General features: G+C 39.1%; 1 protein-coding gene and 1 long non-coding RNA gene across 7 annotated transcripts in view; one reads left to right on the forward strand and one right to left on the reverse strand.

The window, feature by feature from the left end:
- Positions 1–2,591: 2,591 nt before the first annotated feature.
- On the reverse strand, positions 2,592–3,690 carry LOC120793892. Its single transcript, XR_005708063.1, has 3 exons — positions 3,635–3,690; positions 2,796–2,892; positions 2,592–2,695 (listed from the first exon to the last, which is right to left on the reverse strand). It is a non-coding gene; the product is annotated as an uncharacterized LOC120793892 (long non-coding RNA).
- A 3,263-nt stretch (positions 3,691–6,953) lies between these two features.
- exoc6 (exocyst complex component 6) overlaps positions 6,954–26,219 on the forward strand; it is a 74,588-nt gene continuing 55,322 nt past the window's right edge. The window contains exons 1-2 of one of the 6 annotated variants that reach the window (XM_040134550.1): positions 6,954–7,064; positions 7,841–7,995. In XM_040134550.1, the coding sequence (XP_039990484.1) occupies positions 7,898–7,995 (98 nt within the window). In that variant the 5' untranslated portion in view covers positions 6,954–7,064; positions 7,841–7,897. The remainder of the gene's footprint in view (positions 7,065–7,840; positions 7,996–26,219) is intronic. The other 5 variants (XM_040134545.1, XM_040134547.1, XM_040134546.1 and 2 more) reach the window with 5 other exon arrangements.

Below are 26,219 nucleotides of genomic sequence, written 5' to 3' on the forward strand. Positions count from 1 at the left end.
CCTGTTTTCTCCCTTCTTTTCTCTCTTTTCACTCTGATGCAACATTACTGCTGTTGACAGCTACTGAGCCAACTGTTTTTTTCCCAATTAAATCAGCTGATTACCATGCATGTGTTTACATGACTGTCAGACAAAACAGGTGTTAAAGGTGTTCAGTTTGACACGCTCCTCAGTCAATTATAAGAAAGAAAGGAGCCAAATCCAGTGTTTGAGTAGACCTGCAATAATTAAAAAAGGAGACTGCAAGCCACTCACAGTAAGGTGCATTCATATGAGCAGAAGTTTTTAATTAGCCCTTTTAAACACAATGATATTTCTTATGCAATGTGGGCATGTATATATAAGACAGAGAGAAAGAAAGGAACCAGGACTGTAGACTAAATTAATTGTCTTAATTTTTCATATTTTTTCATATATTATTTGCTTTTTTCTATTTTTGGAAAACTCTAGCAAAAATGCAAAAGACAAGAATAAACATAACATGATTCTGTGGTGTGTGTGTGTGCATGTGTGTGTGAGTTGCCAATGAACAGAGATAATGTAATTATTACTAATGATAGAATAAATAAATGCATCTAATAAGACATATTTTAAAAACAATACTAAAAATATAAATTCAAAAAAATTGAAATTTAAAAATCAACATAGACCCATAAATAAAGCTTAACCATTTTATTTTCCAATATAAAGGTCTAAATGCTGCTTCAAAGTCTGTTAAATGCTGACTGAAATCTAATTTGGGTGGAGAAATACTGAATTATTTATTTATTTATTTTAGTTGGCCTACATGTAATCAGATTTAGTCATGTACTAGACAAGATTTTTATTACTTTTTATCATTCTACAGCATGAGTTGGGCCTGGCATTTCAAAGCCAGCTCAACATCTAGGCTGATCTCATGAGCAATAATTAAAGATCTCATGAGCTTAGTTTTTACTATGAGACTTCAGTCCAAACATCCAAAACTATATTTAGGTGGAAGGCAGATAAATCAGTGTACTGTGTGGGGGAGTTGCTTAAATGATGACATGACATTACAACTATTTAAACCAGACATTGTAAGTATGAAATTAATCAAATTCTGTGACTGTATGGTCTTTTGGAGTCATCTTGCAGCTTTTACACTTTGTTTGAAGAGCTGAGACATGATGTGGCTGAGGCATGAACAAGCAAATGTGTTGACATGTAATTATCTATACGCTGGTATTGCTGTTTTCAGTTGTCTGTAATTCCAGCAATGTATATGTGTACATAGAGGATTACCTAAATACTATGCATAATGTAATAAGTATAATAAATGTCCTTAGTCTCTGTTTGTCAGGTACGGAGCCTCCATGGATAGATGCATAAACACACCCACCATGACTACTGTGGACTACCGTGGCTACCTGTGACTGTACCAGGATAACTTGGCAGTAGCCAGGTGAACCTACTTACTACTCTAGTAATTATATACTTATACATTTACTTATATATGTAAAAGTAGTTATACAATGTAGTCCATACATTATTTGGACAGTCACACTTTTAGTTGTTTTTGCTCTGTAATCCAGCACACTTTACTGAACTTTAAGGGATTTTGATTGTGATAACAGAAATAGCAGCCCCCTTTTTTTTTTTTTACAGAGTTACTCAATTTGGGCACATTGTTTGATTTTAAAAATACAGCTAAGGCAACCAAGGAGTTTTTTTTTTGACCCAGCAGTGGACTGCTGTTGAGCAGCATATTCAGGCACCCGACCCCAGTCCAGCTAAGTATAAGTAAGTAAAACACCACTTGCTGAAAACTACAAAGATGTTTCATCGCCAGGATAGTAAGTGTCAGCTGATGTCTATATGTCATAGACTTCATCCAGTCAAGGAGTTTCCAATGAATATAATACACCATGAGTGTATTCATGTTAATCTTAATTTGTCAAAATCCCTTTGGTCCCCTAAAATTACAAGACTATTTCTAAATAGGACCACAATCCATATACTGTAGTGATCAAATGTAAATGCTCAACTAAAGATGAAAGTCAGCACTAAAAAGCTATAGTTTTCATTTCATTTTCTAACTTAAAGTGTCACTGTTAAATCAACAGAGTAATGACCCTTTTTGATGTGTCACAGCAGTTTTAATGGGACTCATTAAAGTTCTTACTTAACCTTTTATGGTGTAAAGACAGTATTATATATACAGCCCTACTTGAGTTAAGAATGAGTTGAATTTTTCTCAAAGACTTTTGCCTATACTGTGTTTTCCAGGCCTGTAGCCTCAACAATGACAGGAAGGGACACAAAAAAAAGGCCAAAATAACTTTAACTGTATGAACTGCTGCATTCTTACTAATAGCAGTATGCTATCACTGGAAAATAGAAGTCCTTTGAAACATTTCTACAATAACTAATAAGTATTATTTTTTCAATGACAACATGGAGTGTAAAGTCCAATTTCCATTTCTATTATATAGTCAGTTAAGAAATGTGTAGTCCGCTTCCCATGGTTTCAGTCCTCTGAACTCATGAACAAACTATGTTTCCCAGTGACAGCCAAACTCATGGGCATACTGTCTCTTAGTATGTAGTAGGTAGAGTCAAAGACACAGAAGGCCGTCATGTGTTTATCCCCGACACATGGAAGCGGACCTGAGGGTCTCTCCCCATTCACAGTGCTCTTCCTTGTTGTCTCTCAAACTCTCTCCTCTGGTGCTCTCTGCAGTAGAGCAGAATGTTTTACATAAAACAGATGATTTTTTTGAGATGATAACCTCAGTGTGAATCTGGGTTACTGACCCTGTACTTCACATATGTACCTTTAGGGCTTGTAAAGCCTGAGTGTGTACATCGCCAGGCTGAGGCAGGTGAACAAGATGTATAGGGGCTGTCATGTGGTGGTGCAAGCAAGCAGACCTGAAAAACAAAAGCAAAATTCTTTGAAAAAAAAAAACACAACATATTCTTTACTCAAGTAGGGACATATATGTAATACTGTCTTTACACCAATGTGTGTGTGTGTGTGTGTGTGTGTGTGTGTGTGTGTGTGTGTGTGTGTGTGTGTGTGTGTGTGTGTGTGTGTGTGTGTGTGGATCTGTGTGTGACTCACTTCTTGTTTTTGGTGGAGTAATAAGGAAACTCATAGTCAGGGCTTTTGTAAAGAGCTTATTGTCAGCTACTACATCCACACTCCTAATGGCCCAATCCATTTTGAGAAGAATAGCAGGAAATAGAAAGTGGTTGTGTAAGCTGATCAAGGTCTGCTGCCTTACTCAAAATGTAGATTCAGAAATTGTGGTAACCTTTCGGTGGTACTGTTGGTGGGCTTGCTTACACACTGATATAATGTGAATGGGTCTGTTAAATATTATTTATTAGACCATACAACAACCCAATATTAGGAGACTATGAGGAAACCCAAGTCTCTGGCTGATTATAATAACACACAGGCATGCACACACACACATGCACACACGAAATATAATGATAATAAACATAGTATTAACACTGTCTCTGTAGAACCTTCTATATATGGAAGGTGTCTAAGAATATGTGTTACAGTGCTGTACTTAAATACCGTTCTGATCTATTTCACTTTATAGTACTTTTTCTTTTCACTCTGTAAATTTCAGAGGGAAATATTGTAGTTTTTACTTACCTATGTGGTGCACAGTAGTGGTAAGCACTGTTACCTCAAGGCAAGAAAGTCCAAGGCTTGAATCAGGAACAAAGGGTTTAGAGGAATCCCTCTCTGTTGTTCTACCTGAGGTTTTACTCTCTCTCCTGTTAAACTGTTTTATTCTTATTCAAACTGACCGTCTAAGCATAGAGGGTGTGGTATGACATACAGACTGTGAAGGATTTATCATTTGTTGTGATTTGTGATTATGAGGCATATAAATAAAATTCACGACTTTCTGCGTGGTGTTTACATGTTGTCCTCCTAGGATAGTTTCAGACTTTTTTCAAGTCTATGTTTAAACAATACTGATATGCCTATATGTATACTGAAAGGGCTACTGGTCACTTTAATTGTTCAATTCACAGTCCTCGTGCTTTGTAAAGAGGGATTTATACTTTTTCCAAACTGCATGTCGGATAGCACCATTCCTGCAACTTTTCCCAAAACTGACGAACCTACATTCACACCCACTTTCATGCTGTGATGGGTCAGCTGTGCAGTGGTAAGAGAGGAACCAGGATTTGTACTTCCCTCTCTAACTTTCTTTTTTCCATTTGTTGAACAACTATTTGTGCCATTTTCAATGTGAACAACTGAGTGCAACACTATGAATGTCTTCCTGGAAAGACTGTCGATATTTGCCCTTATCCATGATTTTAAACTATATCACCCCTTCCCCCTCTCTATTAAACCGGCTTTTCACCCTGCCTTCCAGTTTGGCTGTTGGGAATGACTAAACACGTAACTTCCGAAGTCTTGAGAGCTATTTCTAAGAGACCATAAACCAGCCCTTGAAATACATTCTTATGTTAGCTAATATGAGGCTCTAGCAGTCTGTGTTAGACAAATCAAGTGTGGCTCTTCCAAAGTTATAATCTTTATATTATATAATTTCCTCTTTGTTTCAGCAGACATTGTTTTCTTTATCGAGCCACAGCAGAGTGGCATTAACATGAAGAGGGAATTTTGTGCTTAAAAAGGGCAACTTCGAAAGATATCTACTTGATTTGTGTAATTCAAGAATGAGGACTGTGGATATTGCCCCCATCACTTAAATTGAAATTGCATTAAGAATGGATCTTTTTGTACCTAGTATGAACAGGAGACACAGTTACAGCAAACAAAAAATATTTAAATGTACAAATGTGTCATGGCTGTTGGTAGGCACATTGGCAGGGAGGACACAAGTGTGTCCACACACAGGCAGGCTGGTGCAATGAAGTTACTTTAACAGAATAAAATGATGAAGATCAGGCTTACAGGCAGGTAACAGACAAAAGGTAACTAAATACAGGTAGCATACAAGGTAACAGAAAAAAGAGCCCACAGAATGAACAAAGGGAAACACACTGAGCATGAGCAAACAACCTAGCAACTTACAGGGGAAAAAGGGCTGGTATAAATACAGAGAAGAAAATGAGTGGAATGAGGTACAGATGTGTAGGTAGGTGGGGAAGTTCCAGTGACTGGAAACGCGAAACAGGTGAGCATGTGGATCTGGGAGCAGGAGGAAGTCTGAGGACATCTGGTGGGCAGGTGGAGTATGAAGGAATCATGTCACATATGGGCATTTAAAAAAAATTTAAGACAGGCTCTAAAAAAATGTGAATCTTTTAAATGGCAACTGTAAGTAGGTCATAAAATACACACACACACACACACACACACACACACACACACACACACACACACACACACACACACACACACACACACACACACACACACACACACACACACACACACACACACACACACACACGGCAATTTGGGGTTCAGTATCTTGCCCAAGGACACTTTGACATGCAGACTGGAGGAGCCGGGGATCAAACCAGTGTCCCTCTGGTTAGTGGACGACCCACTCTACCTCCTTCATAAAGGGGCTTCATAATTAATTTACTCTCAATAGGGCTAAAGGTGCTCCACTAACCAGTGAAAACCACTTACACATGAAAATCAGTTTATTAATAATCGGGATTACATCTCAGTCTGTGAACACAGGTGTATATTTTTTTCTGTTCTCTAGAGGAGCTTTGTCAACTCTGAGAAAATAACCCTGATGATGTCATAGTGATACCATCAGGGTCATTTTGGCTTGGGGTTGGAGAGTACAAATTTTTAACACACATAAAGCCTCTATTAGAAAACTGGGGGCAGGGAGTTTTAAACACTTGGGCACTGACTAGGCAAAGAGGGTGTAACAAACGCTATCAAAATGTGGAATAAAGATGAAGGCATCTCCACACATCAGCCAACTAAAGCTCAAACTGGTCTCTAAACAGATGGAAAAACTGAGGCAGCATCTGGAAGGGTGAGGTCTGGAGCACACAGTAGGAACTTTTAATAGGGTACAACAACGAATGTTTCAACGTATAGCATGCTCTATCACAGTAAAAATAGGCTGTGGTGGTGTAAATGTCTAAAGTACCTGCGTCCAGCTAATAGCTGTTTTTCAAAGGATAGACAGGTTCTGGGCATCACGGGGAAGTTAAGATCCAGTGTTTTTTTAGAGCTTGGTCCATACTAGAGACTAAAAGTCAGGATATCTCAGTGTCTTCTGCTTCAATTTTGATCTTTCTTTTTTTTAAAAATCTGTCTCTCACAAGTCCCTCAACTTTATGGAAGGGCAATACTCACTAAAGTATTTCTCTAATACTCAAAGCCATTTTGACGATAATATTTCTTCAAAAGTTTACAGCTGAGAGAGGGCAGAGTTAATGACTCTGAAGTCTGGCTTTTTTAGTTTGATTTATTTTTTACTGACACCCAAACCTTTTGCCTCAGATACATGTAGTTTCTGTGTTACCAGAATCTAGTATTACTTTAACTACAACTTTAGCTATAGTAGTTTGAATTTCAGTGCACACCACCTCCCCACTTTCTTTATTGCTATTCATTCATTAATTCATTCATTTAATCATTCATTGCCTAGAATCAAAAACCGGCATTTAATCTCTGGTCTGATTGCTGATTGTGTTTTGAATCTGTATCTGTTCTATAAAGCCAACAGGCATGGCATCTTCATAGATTTCTTGAGAGTTTACAGGAGATGAGAAAAATGTTAACACCAAGAGCAATTGAAGTTAATGTTGTTGGTTTCAAAGTCCGGTGAATCACAAGGTCTCTTTTTCCTGTTGCACCCTCTTTTTCTGCTGACCATAGCAGGTGCCCTGGAATTCACCCTACACACAAACACATAATTCTTGGAGTCCCTCTCTCTCACATATGCCGAGATCTAGTCATCATACTAAAGTTTGAAGGGAGAAATGGCCAGTAACAGGATCCATGCTGCTTTACCTGAACCTCCCACTCAAAGGGAAGAGGTCAACAAAGAAGAGGAGAAAGCTTTTGGGAATATATTCACAGAGTTAGAATCTGTGGACCTGCCCCTAGGAACCACCTTAAGGTAAAATCATTCAGAACACAATTTTTTTAAAATTTCATCTGCTGGCCACCATTGATGGTGGAGTCATTAATGTGATTTACAAAGTGAGCGAAGTAAAATGTAGCTTGATCTTAATATTCACATCAAGAATCAAGAGATGCCTTTATGAGCATCTATGAACAAACTTGCTTATATTGTATTAGCTTAAAATGCCAAAGGTGTAATTGAACTTTTAGCGCAATGTACTTTACACTATAAACATAGAAAGAAATTAGCTTTATGAGCAGCAAAGTGTATTGTTTTGCCCCAGGTATCGCATGTCAGGCTTCAACCAACTGACTGCTTGAGATTGCTGGGGCCATGTGTAGTCTGATATAAAAATCTGCAGACACTCGGGGCTGAAAGAAATATCACTGCCTCCTCTACTTTTTTTTTGTGACATTACTCTATAAATCTATATTTGGATTTTTATTTAGGGTGAGTGCATTAATAATAGAAAATAATAAAATAAAAAAGCAATTCATACAAAATTTGTAGTTATTTTGTTATTCTGGAAAACATGATAACCAAATTAATTTTAATATTTTACTTGCTAGATTGATATAAATTCTGCAGTTCAACAATGCAGCCAGCAGTCAACAACCGATATTGGTTTTCCACGATGTCCACAGTATATTTGGGTTTAAGTCTGGGAATGTGCAATTCTCTCGCTGTGATCCAATTTATTGTAACGTACGGGATGTGTGGAAACAAAGCTGGTCATTGAATTCATTACGGCTGTATTGCGCCCCCCACAGACCAAATACTTACCTGTACACCGCTGCAGCGATAGCCACAATACACACATAACAATCATGGCGGAGAATGAAACCCTGGAGTGTGTAACGGAGCACGAGCGGATTTTACAGGAAATTGAGAGCACCGACACGGCTTGTGTCGGCCCCACTCTTCGGTAAGAATATGTACCTTCTTAAAGAGCACTTACCAATCATAATGTCTGTATGTTTGGTTGCGTCACCTAAACTATCAAACCTTTTGTTCATGAGCTAGCTTAGCTAACCTAGCCACCGGCAGGCTAACGTTAGCAACTTTTGCCAACGGGCTATATAGTGTTGAAATGAGGTATGAGCCTAGCTGGCTTGCTATCTTACAGGCTAGGAGTGACCAGTGTTTCCGTCAGTTTAACACAGCTGCAGTACAACCAAGCTTGTATTGGATTTTCCAGGTTCTGTGTACTGATGGGCGGCTGGTGACCTGTCAAAAATATAAACATCATTTGTGGGTGTGGCTGTAGGACTTAACAGCTTGCTCATGTTAACTATTGGTGCTAACCCTTTCGGCAAGTTGTGCAGCAACATTAGAAAGTTAACGCTACTGACATTCCGCTACAACATGGTTGGATGAGTCTGGTGATGTGATGTGATGTGATGTGATGTGTTGTGGTTGCCAAAGAGCTTGATGACGGTGAAATGGGATGTTGAATTGCTCAAACTAATGTTGTCTAGCATGCTGCAATGGTTATAGCAGGTAGCTACCAAGCTAGCTTCCAAGGCCATAGTGAATTACATTAGTTTGACAAATTAGTCTTTATAAATTGACTTCAGCTTCAGATGAATACATCCACCTCTCACACAAATCCTGTTGTGTGGTCTTTCAGTATAGCTGGGGAAACCAGTAAATTTACGGTTTAAAGGTACTTATCTCTGGAAGCTTTTTACATCTCAGTGAGTCTTTTAAGATGTTATCAACTGTCATTCTTTTAACAACATAGGTGATTTAGGTCAGTTGTTATAAAATGTCAGTTATGCCTTTTGCCTGGTCATTGGCCCCTTAACAATTTTGGACTGTTCATTCGTAATTTGAGTACAGAAAGAATCTGTACCTTGGGTCAGAGTCTCAGGGAATGAAATGCCAACCACGCCTTCTCAGTTGTCAAAAAAAAAGAAGAAGCAAAAAACAGAAAAAGCTCCTGGCTTCTGAACTTGGTATAAGCAACTCACCTGATGATAGTGAAGACTGAAGAGGGCTGTTTCTGGGAGTTGTGTTTTTGACTGCCTGCATACCTGAAGGTAAGAATCTCCTCAAATAGTGTCATGATAACCTTAAATGGCTTATATGATAACATTGCAAGCCTGTGACTATTATTCAGACGGATAAGGTTGAGTTGTTTTGATTTAGCGATGCTAGCCATCACAATTTGGATGTAACGTTAGGTGTTAACATTATTTCCATGGAATCTAACGTTAGCTAGCGTATTTGTTTTTTCCAAATTCCAATGGTATAATGCTACTAATGTTAGGGCTCTGGGGCTACTCGTTTAACGTTACTAATGTTACCATTTTACCAACAATTATAACATAAGTTGAGCTCCTCAGCCAAAGTGCCAACTTAACGTTTAAGTTCCCATATCGTAAAAATGGGTTTCGATTGTGTATTGTGTTTTTTATAAACTCTGAGGTGTAGAAATAAAAACTGTGAAGATATGAAGTCGCTTACTAGTGCCATTCCTATGTCTACAATTGAGTAAGAATTTAATACGGTTTTCGACATAGAACCTGGATAAACAACAATCACTGAACCAAAATTTTCATAGATGTCCCCCTCACTGCCCGCTGCTTCGCAGGTGAGCTAGAGTGTAGCTTTATTGCTGAAAATTGACCTTCAAAAGTGCATTATCTTTTCTGCATTGCAGCATTCGAATCACTTCACAGCCTTCCAGAAGAGGGGAAATATTGCAAACAGGTGGAGGGTTTTTTTTTTTGGAGACTTGTCTTGATCTGTCCTGAGTCAGTCTTTTTGAGTGTGTACAGAACATTTTACACCTTAGCGATTACAGAATCAGGGGCCATACAACGCCTGAGTAGTAGCCAAGTTAATATTGAAGAAAGGATCCCTTCCAACAATCCAGGAACCTTCCCCAAGAAATTGAAACGGTGAGTAATATCGTTAGTCCCGGGCCAAGAGGACTAGATATTGTTTGAAAATCGGCGTGTGTGTGTGCTGATCAGCACAGAGCTGGGTGAGCAGTATAAACTGTGAACGTAGCTGTACATGTATATTATGATCCACATTTTGCAATAAAAATCAGATCCCAAGCCGCCTTTTGAGTTGATCTTTGCTTAGGCAGTAGGAGCATTTGCGGATGAATAGTGTGCGATTACTTCCGCCTGTTTGCGTACAATTTTACTACTTAAGAGTCAGTTTTTTGTGTGTACTTAATGCAAGTTAGTGTGCTTGCTTACACCAGCTATAGTGCTGGCTGTTCTAGGCAGTTGTGTTCACTTCCTCCCTTGTTGGACTACCACATGTATAAAAAGAAGAAGTAGTAATAGATGAAGTTATAAAAAAGTTTTGTCTGATACTTTTGTATCTTGGGGTTGGTGGTATGACTGACTGACTTCTCACATATTGGAAGGTAGAATGATAACGCATATTGTTTGTAACCCAGAGGCAACTGTAGGCTGGCTGAAGCTGGCTTCCTGTTCGGGCAGGAAGCAGGAAGACAGTGATCTATTTGTTTCAACAACCACCTGCTTTCAATTATTAATAGCAGGAAAGAGGAAGCTCATATGGTAGCATGGAGACTGAGAATTACTGGGCTGCATGGAGGCGCTTGTGTCCACTTTGCATGTGCTGTGCTGATCATTATATCAGGCCTAGTGCTTCAGTTCTTTGAGGAGTTCTACAGGGATCAGTTATTTATCAAAAAAATAAAACATCATCTTTCTATTGTAAGGATTTGCTGCTTTTGGTGTCATATCTGTATAAACTGAATATCTTGGGGTTTTTGGACAGTTAGAGCAAATTGAAGCAATTTGAAATTGTTTTCACATTTTGTAGATTAAATGAACTTTGAATAAGCAAAAATAGATTTATCAATTGTAATAATTCTTTGTAACCCTAAAGGGGTTGGGAATGAGAGAAAGCTCCTTCCCTTACAGCTCTAAAACATAATCATCGCATTGAAATTGCTTATGGAAATATGGCCCACTAAAAAAAGTCATTGTTATTACTTGCATCAGATGTTACTGTTCACTTGTCGTCTTCATCAAACTCTTCTGCAAATTATATGAAAGTGAGGATGAACATTTTATGAAGTGAGGCAGATTCTGATTTGTTAAACAAATTGTCTCTGAATGTTGGCTGGTTTGTTGTTCCACAGAACATTGAGTCGAATGTAATATTTGTTTTTAGCATATTCTCGTCCATTTATTTTCCTGCATAATAAAACTACACAGGCTATAATAAGCCTATATATAAGTTTAAATAAATGTTTAACAAAAGAAGAGCCTTGCTTTAAGAGAACAGAACCTGTTTCATAGTTTTCTTTTGATGTTTTACTATAATATTTTCCTGTTATATTTTGCAAAATATATCTAGAGATAAGTGTCAGTGTGGATCTGCTCTGACTAGAAGCTTTATGAAAGACTTTAACAGTTTCTTTATATCTCCAGCATGAAGAAAAACAAAGATTAAAGCAACAGCAGTACTTCAAGCTTAGATTAAACTGCAAAATACCATGAAAAAAGACACTATGACAGAATGACGTGGGTGGGGTGTGTACCTGTCTGTACCCTGGGGCCCTATGCCATAATCCATTAAAACTGTTTGACTCACTGAGATTAATATTATTTTTTTTAACAATATTATTTTGTGAATTTTGACACCATAGCTATTACTGTTAAATACTGACATTGAGATGATGTTGTGTTGTCTATGAACATCGTTGTCGTTTAATCAAGTAAAAATTTAATCAAGCTTTAAAATGTTTTTCTCTGTCAACTCCTCTGCTGCTCACTCTGTCTTTCTGTATGTGTGTGTGTAATTAATTTTTACTAAATTAGAACTGGTCCCCAGTTAGAACCATGTTTCAGAAGGCTTCCCTACCTGACGCTGTTGGTTTGGTTGGGTTTCATTCTGTCATAAAACAACCTACACATAACATTTGATTGTAGTCGACACAATATTACTCATCATACAAATTCTACATGTTTACTAAAATATTAAATACATTTATCCATCTTTGCTCTTTCCATTTTGTTAAATAAAAAGTTTTAGACGTTTTCAAAAACTGTAAGAGATTGAGAGGATCTCAATTCTCACTGAATTTTTACCTTGCCGAGTATTACACCCATGCTGGTCTTTAGTACAGTCCAACACGTGTTATTAGTGTGAAAGTAAAATTTTAATGAATAATTTGTTTATCATTTATTCTTTGTTTAATCATTTATTCATTTGTTATAAGGGTCATTCCATGTCAGATCAACAGTAAATAATGTCATTGTACCCACCAATTACCGTGCAAAATTTTCAGCTTGTATCTTCCTTAGTTTCTGAGATATGGAGGCTTTAAAAAAGGGGTCATGGCCCTAATAAGTGTTGCTCAATAAAAAATTGCAAAGTCGTTACTTTTGAACTATTCATGCTTTTTGCTATGCTATTAGACGTCTTTAACTTCTACAATGGTTGGCCTGCTGTTGTGTATTTTTAATAATGTCCTGCTGAAAATTGTATTAAAAAGATTATTTTGTGCTTTGGAGCCCACTAAATCTTCACACTGAACTACATCAGATCTTTTAATTTTTTATATATAATACTCAGTACTTACAATACTTTCTTAGCAACTAAGTGCATGTCTGAAATAAATTAAATTTTCTGATTTATGAGGCATTAAAAATGAAAAAAGTTATTTCACACCTATATTTCAAGTGCATATTGCCCATGTATGACAAAGCCTACCATAAACACGATAACACTGGAAATAGCATGTTTTAATTAGTAAATGCACAAAGTATGAAATTGGTAACTTGAACCAAACTGTATATATTAAGGTATCAAACAGCTGCTCTGCCTTCGTTTTTGTTTGTTTTTCCTTATGGCTGAATCTGTTGCTTCGATGAGGTCAACTATTGGTAAGTGTTGTGCTGTAATGGCAGAGTTTAATCCTTTGGCTGGGACATCTTTCTCTCGTTGGGTCAGTTCCCTTTTTGACAGGTTCATAACCCATCTGTTGTATGTTTCATCCTGTGTGGAATTATCATTCCTTTGCCTCCATGTAAGTTCTTTTTTTCTGGTGTTGCTGGCTCATGACTACAAGATTTTGAAGTCTGTGTCTGTCTTTCCGTTCACTTGGCGTGTTGAGATAGTTGTGCCCTCTCAATGAAATCAGTGACCTAGACTGCACTAGGCTGATGTAATGTCATTTTTCTGGAGTAGATGGACAGCCTTTTTATTCAAACCTTCAATGGTGAGATGGACCTATCTCTCTCTCTCATTCAATAGCTGGTTCTGTGCCTTCTCTAGGATTATTCCAGGTCTGTGGCCCTTAACTGTGGAACCTAGATGTAGGCTGTTTGGTATGAGTCTGTGTTGTTGGCATCTCAGGTTGAACCATAGGTAGTTTCTGTAGTCTGCAGTTTTTCTGGCTGTCCTTTCATACGTACGATTCTTGTGTCCATCCCAAAGTGCTAAATAAGATGTTTGTGAAGATTCTCAGTCATCCAGGTTATGGCTATCCAATAAGAGTTGAATCAAGTGCAACTGGACTTGTAGATCTTGAAACGTTTCACCTTTCATCCAAGAGGCTTCTTCAGTTCTGACTGACTGGTGGGGACTCCCCATTGTTTAACCTCTGTGCAAACATTATCAAACCTCTGTGGGGTTGTTATCAATGGCCTTCACATTCAGTGGCAAAGATAAGGTATGCTGGTCCTGAAGCTCTGCCCACATGCACCAGGGCTTCAGGACAGACAATGAATAATCTGGCGCAACCAATCATCTCAAAACAAAAAGACAATTAATTCAAATATTGGAGCGAAACCACCAAATTACAAAGTAAATTAGAATTCTATTTAATTGTAAACAGAGAGAGAGAGGTTTTCTTTGGGAAAAAAAAACTCTCTCTCTCTTTTCCTGAGTTTATCCAGTATGCCCTATCTATGTGGGGGAGAAACTGGGGAGAAAGTGTGCAGTATTAGCTGCAAAATATTTTGACTGTTGTGATGCACTAAAAGAAACAAGCTCCGTAGTAAGTGTTTGTGAGTGATTATATCTGTAGGTATTACAGCTTCCCATGTTATTCTATCTATTAGACTCATTCGTTCAACATGTTATGGACAACTTTTCTGTTCTGTATGGTCATGAGTTGAATTGAATATAATTGTTATTTAATGCCTTTTATCATATTTGATATGATGGCTGATATTTGCATATTATTGTATATTTATTGCTAATCATCTGTCAATGTTAATATTTTTCTGTACTGCTTTGCTATTGTAGGTTTCTGATCTATCAAGCCAATAAAGCCTATTTGAATCTGAGAGAGAGAAAGAGAGAGAGAGAGAGAAGCTGTGTCACACAGTTCAGTGTCTGCATCCTTCAAGGCTACATTTTTGAACACATCATGATTGTGTCACAGTGGTGTGACAAGGCTGTCCCATTTTGAAGGCTCCTTAAAATGCGACCGTAAAATTTGGCCTTCTTTTCCTGGGCCGTGAAGGATCTAATGGGTGGATCCTTCACAGCCCAACCTATCCCAAGATTCATTGCACACTGGTAATTTTTTTCCAAAAGAAAACCAGGTGCATGAAATTAACAACAACAACAGCGACCAAGGAGTACACTTTTTAATGTAAGTGTTGAGTTTCAGCTCACTTGAATAGCTAACGATACAAATGTTTAAAAAAAAACAAGGGGCCTTTAAAACCTCAAAATAATAGGCTAAATTATGTGAAGTTAGTGATGTTAACTGGCATTGGAGCTGCTGCACTTACTGCAGATTGGCTGGCGGGATCCGACCTAAGTTACAGCCATTTAAAGTAAAGCCTTTAAAGCCTTCACTTTCAAACTTAAGTGATTCAAAGGTTGACTTACAGTATATCTTACAGAGATTCTGGCGATTTTATAGATAATATATACTTCGTATTACCTCCATTAATGGACAAGGGTGAACAAATTTAGACAGGTTGTGAACCCTGCTTGGGTTTAGACAATTGAATATTACTTTCAAAGTCCAGTACAAACGTTGGGATCGATTGCATGGCTAACCTGATCTTGGTTATTTTAATACTTAAGGCGCTTTTGATTAGTGATGTGAAGCAAAACTTACTCTACATTTTGTCATGTTTTAGGGAGCAAAGAGCATACTGCTCAATTTATAAAATGGAGGGGGGGAAATGATAATCTATACACCAGGGCCAAAAATTCGGCCACTGTAGCTCGGAGATAAGGCAACAATAGCCCATTTGCAATATCTATGTTTGACCATCCTTTACTTAAGGTTAAAGTTAAATTAGCCCTCATCCTATACAAAGCCCATAATAATAAGGCAACCAGTAGATGGGGTCATACCCTTTTTACCTCCACCAAAGAGGCTATGTTTTCACCCGTGTCTGTTTGTTGGTTTTGTTATCTCCGCCAAGGAAGTTACGTTTTAACCAATGACATTTTGTTTGTTTATTTACCAGCAGGATTATGCAAGAAGCACTGAACCGATTTTCAACACACTTGGTGGAGGGATAGGGAATGGGCCAGGGAAGAACCCCTTTAAATTTTGGTGTTGATCAGGTTAAAGGGGTGGCTGTGGCTTAGGAGGTAGAATGGGTTTTTCCATTAAACGGAAGGTCAGTGGTTCAAACCCTGGCTCCTCCAGTCTGCATGTCGAAGTGTCCTTGGGTGGGATATCAAACCCTAAATTTTTTTTTTCTCTGCCATTTTCATCATTTTCATTAGACCTTGGCAGAGATATGTGCTCTACTGAGTGCCATACTAGTTCTTATTTGTGTTTTTTGGTAGTGAAGTCACAGGGATGGTAGCTGTGACCCCCCCCCTATTGAATGTTACTTTAGAGACATGACCAGAGTGCCCCTCTATCATTTAAGGAATATTTCCAGAGTCAGACCGTTTCTGTCCCTGGCAGACACAGAAAATTTAATACATGCTTTTATTTTCGGCAAACTGGACTATCGCAATGCTGTTTTGTCTGGTGTGTCTGATAAAACTATTGGTCAGACAGCTTGTGCAGCTTGTACAGCTTTTAGCTTTTATTGCTTTTTAATCACTGAATGGTTTTGCCCCGTCCTTTCTGTCCAACATGGTTAAGACATATGTATGTGCTATGCCCCTTAGATCACCTGACAAACCTCTTGATTGTTCTTAAAGTCACAACTAAAAGGCATGGAGAAACATCCTTTGTTAATTACACCCCCAAACTCTAAAAACATCTGCTTTAGATCTCAGTGGCTCTAAATCTGTTGACACTTTCAAACAAAATCTTACGATACATTTTGTGACAACTGCTTTCTCTTGAAATTTCTTTTCTTTAACGTGATTGTTTGTTATCCTGCTGTTTTGATTCAATTTTATTTTATATTGCTTTTTCTTGAGGTGTTTTTCACCTGATGGCTGTTTTTATCTTGTTTTATCCTGTTTTAATTCAACTTTATTTTATTTCATTGTTTTTATTGCTTTATCATAAATGTTATGGTTATCTGCTTTTTATGTTAAGCACTTTCTGTTGCATTTTTATGCATGAATTTAGCTGTATAAATTGTAGAGGCAATCCTATGAGTCAAACTTGCCTTGAGGCTCCAGGTATGATGTACGCAGTTAGACATGCTCCAAATTGTAGTCCAAACAAAGAACAAAGAGATGGGATTTAGAAAAATAAACAATATTAATTTTGAAATCAAAGTATATTCTGTCACAACAGTGGCTTTCTATAAACAAACAAAAAGGTTCTATAATCCTTTTAAAATAGGCCGAAAATCTGACAGACAAAAACTGTATGGTACCGCTCTACCTGGGGCCCTCCTGAGCTCTGATTACTTCCCATGACATAGTGGTAAAATGGAAACATTGGGAAAAAAGGGCGTAGACCCAGGCAAGATTCCATATTCAAGTTTCACAATATATTAATAAACCTGTTTGCTAAACACAAAGTACAAAGAAGTTAACAAACTGAATATGTATTGGGCCAATAAAGATATAATTTTCACAATATTTTGAGATGAGGAATTTGGCTCCTACATGCTGCAGTTGTTCTTGTGGGCAAACAAAACAATTACAACTTTCAGAATATAAGGAGCCAAGATTCCAAAAGAATGTCAATTCCAAAACTTCCAAAAAGAAGTCCATCAAAAAGTTAAAAAGTCCAAAATCACAATCTAAAAACAATACAAAACTCTTCCATCTTCAAGTTATCAGTAAAGGTGTTTTAATGTTTGCATCAGGAAACGGTGTTTTGGGCATGGTTAAACAGTATTATGTAGGGGCTTCCAGCCACAGACACAACTTTGAGATATGTCTGTGAAGAGTGGTAGTCTGGGTTTTCACTTGAACTTGTCTAACCATTCCTCTGGAGTGAGGCATGGTTTGTATGACCCACCCCAGGATCCAGGAGATGCGGGAGGCAGTATCATAGATGATGAGAACAATATCCCCAGTGACAAAGTTACTCCTCTTCTGTATCCATTTTTGACATTTTTGTAACTTAGACAGGCAGGTAAACATTGACATCCGCTTTGACACGAGAAGGAGGTGGTGCCCTTGCCGAGGCCCCGCACAACTCGTCTAGTGAGCATATAGGCCTGCCTGGCTCGGGTGCGTGCACAGATGCAGTGATGGCAGGGAGAGTGCAGGTAGGGAGAGTCCGACCTAGCCAGTGAAGAAGAAAAAGTACTACTTTCTGAATGATCATCATGCACTCGCACGAATGCGACCACTGAATGCAAGTCTGGAGGCCTACACCAGCCCTCCTCGTCCTAATTGCCTCCACATCTGAGGACACACCAAGGCCATGTGCAGCAGTGGATGACCAGGAGGAAGTGAAGGAAAGCCAGCCAGTGGAAAGAGAGAGATAGAGAAACAAAGAGAAAATAGAGAGAGAGAGACGATGAGTTTCTGTAGCTCACTAAAGAAGACATGAGGTTGCAGAGAGGCAGAGGAGAGGAGAGCACAGGAGAGCGAAGAGAGGGGAAAGGATGGACGGGAGTCCTCTATTTGAGAAATTAGTTGAAAAAAATTAATGTATTACAGTATGTGTTAAATTCATTGTTTATTTAATTCCCAGCTATCTTAACAACTATTTACAACATAAAATACACAAGACCTTGAATAATGAGATGTCTGCAGGTCCTTAAGGTCTTAAATTCTAAATATATATTATAAATTAGTGTATAAGGGTTTGTGTATTTTTGTTCAGCTGAACAGGGAGTCCACGATGGTGCTGCTGGACCTGGATGAGATGACACAATCAAGACCCTGGTATCTTCTGTCAGGAGGACATCATCTGGGATGGTTTCCAAAGTGTGTTTGGGATGCATCTCTCAACCGTGCACAACATTGTCAATAAACTGGGATTGTAGGGCTGAGTCAATCGACGGCTGCCATGTCACCAAGATGTTTTCAGAAAGATGCAAAAAACAGCTTCACAATGTTATGTTGTCAAAAGAAACCTTTCCATAAATTATTTCAAAAGGAAAAACTTCTACAAAACATTTTTAATAAGTAGGAATTATAGGAGGGTAAAGTGAACTCCTTTACAGTGGGCTGTGGCGGAGCACTGGTGAGTCATGGACTGATCCAGGCCAGCCCACATAGGTGTCAATTAAGTGGCCCTGGTAGTCAAATCAGTTTGCAGGATGATGGAAGGGAATGGTTTCCTGTTCCTGTGGCACTGACCACCAGGGCTTAATGGTGGCTTAATGCAGAAATGGAAGCTGTCAATTGCTGCAGCTGCTTTCATAAAGGCTCTGTGTCTTACCAGCCCTACAAACCCACATACTTAAGGTAAATGACCACCACCTCTTCAGTGACTCTGTGAACAATGCGGTGAACAGTGAAACGAGACATTCCAAACACTCTGGAGACCACCCTGTATGATGCCCCACTTGCCAGCCATTAGAGAAACACCATGGTCTCAATTGTGGCACCCCATCTGTGTCTCCATTCCTGGTTGAGAACGTCCAGTAGCACTGCCAGGGCTGCCCTGCTCAGCCAAAAATTAGGCCGTGTGTCTTGCTGGTTAAAAAGCCTGCCCAGCACAGGACCGCTTAAGTTTATCCCACAGTAAAGGGGTCTGGTCTGGTTTAGGGAAAAAAGGAGAAGAAAAACTGTTAAGTAAACAATAGCTCGATATATAGCGTGAAGAACTTAGATAGTTAAGTCTTAAAGCCTGTCTGTCTATCAAACTGTCTGTCTATCAACCTAAAGATGGGTGACAAATTAAAGGTAAAGTGGAATAAATGGATAGAGAAACACAAATGCAGATGCTTCCCATTGGTGCTCTGCATAGTACAAATAAGCTATTAACATCCAGTTTGGCTCTGTGGCATGTATAAAAATGCTCAGCAGGCCAAGTTGATACTGGACTGGTCTACAGAGGTGGAAAAAAGTGATATTGCCAGATGAGTCATCCTTCACCATATTCTCGACAAATTGGCAAGTGCATGTGTAGCATACACCAAGAGAATGGTACAGGCCTGAATGCTTGACCCCTACAGTGAAGGTATCCAGTAGCTCTGTTATACTGTGTGGGGCATTTTGCTGGCATGGCTTGGGTTTACTTGTCCCCTTAGAGGAAAGGGTCACTGCAATCAGCACAAAGTTCTTCAGAGTGATCCTATGATGAAACATTTCTGTCCTAATAGGAGTCGTTTCTTCCAGGATGACAGTGCCCCCATCCAGAGGGCACAAGAGGTCACTGAATGGTTTGATAAATGTAAAAATTATGTCAATCATATGCTATGGCCTTTGCAGTCACAAAATCTATACCCAATTGAAGACCTATGGGAGATTTTGGACTGACGCGTTAGACAGCGCTCTCCACCACTGTCATCAATACACCAAATGAGGGAATATCTTTTGGAAGAATGATGTTCCATCCCTCCAGTAGAGTTACAGAGACCTGACATTGACGCTGTTCTGTCGGCATGCGTTGGTCCAACACCTTAACAAGACACTTTATGTTGGTTTTTACTTTAAATTGTCACCCGACTGTATCTTCTCAACCTATTTTTTTCTTTTAACTGATTAATCACAAAACCATTTTTCAGTGGTGGAAGTAGTTTTCAGATCTAATACATAAGTGAAAAGTACTATCACAACCATGTGAAAATACTTCACTACAAACAATAGTCCTGCAATCAAAAACTTATTTAAGTAAAAATATGTAAGAATTTGAAACTGTCCCTGTGAGTGTCTTACTATGATATGTTATTAGAGTAATATTACTGCTGCATTACTGATGCATAAAATGGAAATACTAAAGTAAAAATACAAGTACCTTAAATTTGAACCTGAGTACAGTACATAAGTACATGTACTTAGTTACTTTCTACCACTGGTTATTTTAAATATGAAATTATATTGTCAAAGTTAAATGACATTAGCCATACAATAACTAACTGTTTTAAACTAGTTAATGATAACATTATTGTAAGTATACAGCTTAACCAATTTATTTTACTTGGCCATGGTCCTCTCTCAGCCTGAGATATATCATGCTCCAACTCCTCTAATAAAGGATTAAAAAAAAAAAAAAAAATCTGGCTCCATCTTATAGCTGTGTCCCAATGGTCAACTGCAGCTGTCAAAGTTGCTAGATGACAGGAGCAAATAGGAAATCCTCAATAGACCCGACCGTCTCATTTTGCTTCGGGCTTTGCGGTCTACAACGGTTACGAAGGTCACACCTCAGGGGTGTGGCCCCTGAATTTTGACACAGCTAGAGAGAGAAGAGGAGAGAAGAAGTGCTCAGTGCGTCAGGGGAGTTCCCCCAGTGGTCACCTTACCCAGACCTATCTATAAGCTTTATCAAAGACGAAAGTTTTAACCCTAATCTTAAATGTAGAGAGGGTGTCTGCCTCCTGGACCCAAACTTGGATCTTGTTCCATGGGAGAGGAGCTTAATAGCTGAAGGCTCTGCCTCCCATTCTCTACTCTTGGAAACTCTAGGAACCACAAGTAAGCCTTTATTTGGAGAGCAAAGTTTTATATTGGGATAATAGGGTACAATGAGATACGATGGAGCTTGGTCATTAAGGGCTTTGTATGTAAGGAGAGAGGTTTTGAATTCTATTCTGGATTTTACAGGGAGCCACTGTAAAGAAGCTAACACAGGAGAAATATGATCCTTTCAGTACCCATGCTGCACCATTTTGGATCAACTCGAGGCTTTTCACAGAATTATTGGGACATTTTCATGGTATTGCAGAGCTGGAAGAGGGCTGTCCTTGAGACTTGTTTTATGTGTGAGGCAAAGGACATGTCCTGGTCAAAAATGACTCCAGGGTTCATCACAGTAGAACTGAAGTAATAAGTTCAGGGCCAAGTGCAATATCTTTAGTTTTGTCTGACTTTAGAAGTAAAAAATTAAGGGTCATCCAGGCCTTTTACTACCTGATTAGTTTCATCTGGTTTCATAGATAAATACAACAGCTGATAAATACAGCTTGTTAATTTTAGTGTAGATTTTGTCAGTGACATTTTTTGGCTCATTTTTGTCATGCATCTAAAATTTTTATGTCTTTTGAGCTTTTGATACTTGTCGTGATCTTAATTGATTACCATGATGACAGGTGTTGCTTTCATTTGTTGCGAGCTAAGTGGAAAGGGCAGAGTTAACTTGTACACACACAGTGTCCATGTGACTCTGCTCTGCAACAGGCTGACTCTCCAAACTCTGGCCGTTTGAACAGAGCTGCTCCTCGTTCCTGTTCAACTAAGATTACCACAGCTACCTGTTCTTTCCATTACTGAGCAGCAACAGATTCAGAAGCTGGAATCACTCACTTCAGCTGTTTTCACATATGAACTCCAGACAATGTCTGGATAATCAGGTCCGGAGATTGCCCGGAGTTGCTTTTTCACACATGTAGCAAACAGGAGGTTGTCCGTGTGAGACGTGTTCACAGCCACTGGAAAAACTCTGTTTGGTTTAGGCGAGGGGTGGCGCCTGGGTAGAGTGTACAGGAGGCCTGATAGTAATGTCATCAACATGCCAACTCACTCACTGTGAATTCTCCGGATAATGACCTGGTCTTTTCACACATCGGCTCACTTGGACATTTCAGGGACTTTGTACTAGGGAGCTGGCAGGGTAAATTCTGTCTAATGTCCGGTTCAACTGATTCAACTGTTGGCGTTCAAACATACAGCTCCTCTTGGTAGTGTCTAGAAAAGCTCAGGGTTGCAGTGCATGTGTGAAAGCAGCTTTTTACTAAAATGTTGTTCATTATCTTGGCTTAGCTGAAGAGGAGCAGATAAAATGTTGGGTAACATAAACGCAGTAATATTTCTTTAGCGAACATTTAAAGGGGAATTTTAGATGTTTGACTGTCGACATTAAACCTGGAACTTACTCATTCCTTCTGATAGCAACATGAAAGACAGCCCACTGAATATATTAACATTAGCAGTACACATATTGACAGAACTTGATAATGTTACATTAGCTTACATTTTTAATAAATGTCAGCATGCTGCCTGCATGTTTACTTTGCACCAGCTATTTTGTTGCTTCCTCTTGTCTGTTACTTGGTGGATTGTAAATTAATTTACCCCATAAATCTGTTTCATATATCAGATAACATAACTGACAGACACAGAACATTACTGAATGCAAGTTGCTTCTTATTAATGGTATTGCGACAGGTCAGGTGGCTAAATCAACATCTGAACAACATTTACTCATTTTATCCAAAGTGACTTACAAGTGAGGGACAACACTTAAGTTTCAGTACAGTAGGAGACCTTTAAGTAAGCACTAAGTGCTAGATCTGTTCAAAAGACAAAGTGCAAGGAGATCAGGCAGACAAGTGCACTAAAAGCGCACAGTAATTGCTATTGAGGCATGTTAGGGTGTTAGAGGTGTTAGGAAAGGAGGTGCTCTCGGATGGGGTGAGTCTTCAAGAGATTCTTGAAGATATAGAGGGACGCCACTGCTCTGATAGCATTTGGTAGTCTTGACTGAGATTGCCTTGTGTGCAGAGATGACAATGCCAGTCAAGACTATCCTTGGAGGAATGCACTGTCCAAGAAGGTGCATAAGCCTGTATGATTGAGGTCAAGTAGATGGGTATAGACCCAGAAGTCACTCTGTAGGCAAGCATTGGTGACTTGAATTTGATATGGGCGGCCATGGGTAGCAAGTGGAGGTAAATGAGCAGCAGGCATGTATCCTTTTAGGCTGATTGAAAACCAGACTTGCTGCTGCATTCTGGGCCATCTGTAAGGGTTTCACTGCATGAAGGGAGGCCTGTTGGTAGGGCATTGCAGTAGTCGTAGTCAGGTAAGGCCTGGTTTTTCTTTTGTTTTATAGTGCAAAGTGGAACAAACGTCAGAGAAGGATAACTGGCCATCGAACATGACACCGAAGTTTCAGGCGACCTTGGTTGGGGTGAGAGATAAAGAGGCAGCTTTGATGTTGATATTGTGATTGAGAGATTGATTGGCCATGATGACCAAGAGTCTTAAAGAGGATTAGTTGAAGATTGCATTCCTTCATCCATGTGGATATGTATGAGAGACATGCTGAAATCAGCGCAGAGACCGTGGTATCATCTGGCCCGGAATGATAGGTATAATTGGGTGTCCTCTGTGTAGCAGTGATACGAGAAGCCTTGCGAGCAGATAATTGAACCCAAGAAGACAGAACATTACTGAATGCAAGATGCGGTGGTGGTGTATATTGCGAAGTGAAGGCCCCAGCACCGAGCCCTGGGGCAGCCCTGTGGGGAGGGGATGGGGTAAGGACATATGTCCTTGCCATGAAACATTGAAGGAATGCCCAGTGAGATAGGATTCAGATCAAGAAAGTAATTTGTCCGAGATACCCATATCAGAGTTAGGATGCGATGGTTCACTGTGTCAAAGGCTGCTAATAGGTCCAGCAAGGTCCAGCAAGATCTAGCAAGGACCAAGGACTAAGATGCAGCTCTGGCTGCCCTCAGGGCTTCTGTCACAGACAACAGAGCTGTTTCAGTGGAGTGGCTGGTCTTAAGCCCAACTCATTTGGATCAAGGAGGGCATTGAGAGGAATTTTGAGACGTTCTCGAAAACTGCCCTTTTCGATAGCCTTAGATAAGAATGGAAGTAAGGAAACTAGTCAATCGTTCTCAAATAGAGTAGGGTCAAATGAAAGCTTTTTGAGCGGAGGTGTTACCCGAGGCTGTTTGAATGTGGTTAAAAATGTTCTCGAAGCCAGTGAAGCATTTATCAGATGTGATTGCTGGCACAATAGCTCGACGCATGGCTTGGAAGAGGTTGGTGGGAATGGGTTTCACCACATATGCTGTAGGACAGCTACCAGTCAGGAGTTTTGATACCTCACTCTTATTAAGAGGGGTGAATGAGAGAAAATATGTGCAATTGACCTGGAGAGACAGAGAAAGATAAGCAGTAGGACTGCTAGCAATTACTGATGATTTTGGAAACCAGAAAATAATAATGTCTAACGTATATAGAGTGTGTCTGTATTCTCAACAGTCTTACCGTTAAATCTATAACAGAACAGTCAGGGTGCTCAATTGACCCTGGGGTCATCATGAATTTCATTTTAAGCTACATTTACTAAATTCTGTGTAGGTGGTTGTGTGAAGCGTATGTAAGCAGCCCAGGAGCTCCATACACCTGTGCTTTAGTAGATTTCCATGAATGTTTATCAGTGGTGACCTAGAGTTCCAGATAAAATGGTTTTAGACAAATGCCGTATGTTTGTCTTGAGTGGAATAACTGCTCAATCCTGAACAAAACATTCACTTACACATAAATTTTAAGCAGTCAGATGAAGAGACAGACAAACATACTGATCAGCAAACAGGTATAAATAAATATATGTAGACCAACAGAAATGTTTAGATCTGGATGAACTTAATGTATCTATTTAGGTTACGTAGCCATCCCTTTTCCAGCCTGTCTTTCTGTAGTTTGTGTTGAGTGGTTCACCACTTCAGCATGACAGCATTGAAAGACTGGAGCTTTAGTCTTGTGAAAAAAGACCTATGAAGAAAAATAGCATTGTTGATCATTTGGTGAAAGGATATCCTGGAATAAAAACTGCTGGAATTAAATAGAAATGACCTGTGATAACCTCCCCTGTTGTTATAATCAGTTCCTTGTAGCTTTGCAAAAATTGATGATTTGGGTATGTCACAACCAAAAAATTCAGCAGTAATAAATTAACTATAATAAACCTTGATTGCTCTTACAGAGCCTTAGATAGTGCACCATTAGCACCACCACTTGAAGTTATTAAAACAGAAAGGCTTAATTAACACAGATTGCTGTTGTAATTATTTATATGTTTCAATTTGCCGATGGTGGGGCAGTATGGCCGTAAAATATCATAATATTGCGCATACAATATTTTTACCGTGTGGTCCAATATATATATACAATATATTTATTACAATATAAAAGGAATATAATGTATAACTGGTGTGGTCAGATTTATACAGTCAGCTCCTGTATTCAGTCAGTGTGATTGATGGTGGATTCATTGGATGTTTTGGAGGAGCAGACAGAGGCAGAACTGTGACTTTGTGCTCTGAAATAAAATAACTCTGATCCTAGTCAGTGACCTGCTGTACTGACAGCAGTCAGCTGAGTCCAGTTGACCAGTATTCAGCTTACACTTAAACTCACTGCAGACTGTACAGGGTAAAAAGTTTGTTCAGTTGTTGATTTTCAAACAAACTTCAGCCAGCTGTTTGACTGGCAGCTGTCTGCTCTCCTCTTGACTGACTGGTTGCATTGTTAGCCTCTACATCCAATGCATAAAATCTCAGAATGTTATTGTTGTTTGTACCTCTGCCAAGGAGGTTATGTTTTCACCCGTGTCTGTTTGTTGATTTATTGATTTTTCAGTAGGATTAGGCAAAAACTACTGAACCGATTTGCACCAAACTTGGTGGAGGGATGGGGCATGGGCCAGGGAAGAACAAATTATATTTTGGGGCAGATCCAGATCATATACTATGAATTTAAATTTTTTACTCTGTCTGGTGTATGTTGTTTGACATTGGCCTTGGGGGAGGTCTGTGTTATACTGGGCGCATTTTCTAGATTGCAGCGTTCTGCTCTGATTACTTACTGATTACTACACATAGTGTAACGATTGATCAATTATCACCTGAGCTGAATCAGATCCTGACGTGACTTGTCTTGGTTCATGGGCTC

Source organism: Xiphias gladius, chromosome 9, assembly GCF_016859285.1.
Source record: "Xiphias gladius isolate SHS-SW01 ecotype Sanya breed wild chromosome 9, ASM1685928v1, whole genome shotgun sequence".
NCBI classification, from domain to species: Eukaryota; Metazoa; Chordata; class Actinopteri; order Istiophoriformes; family Xiphiidae; genus Xiphias; species Xiphias gladius.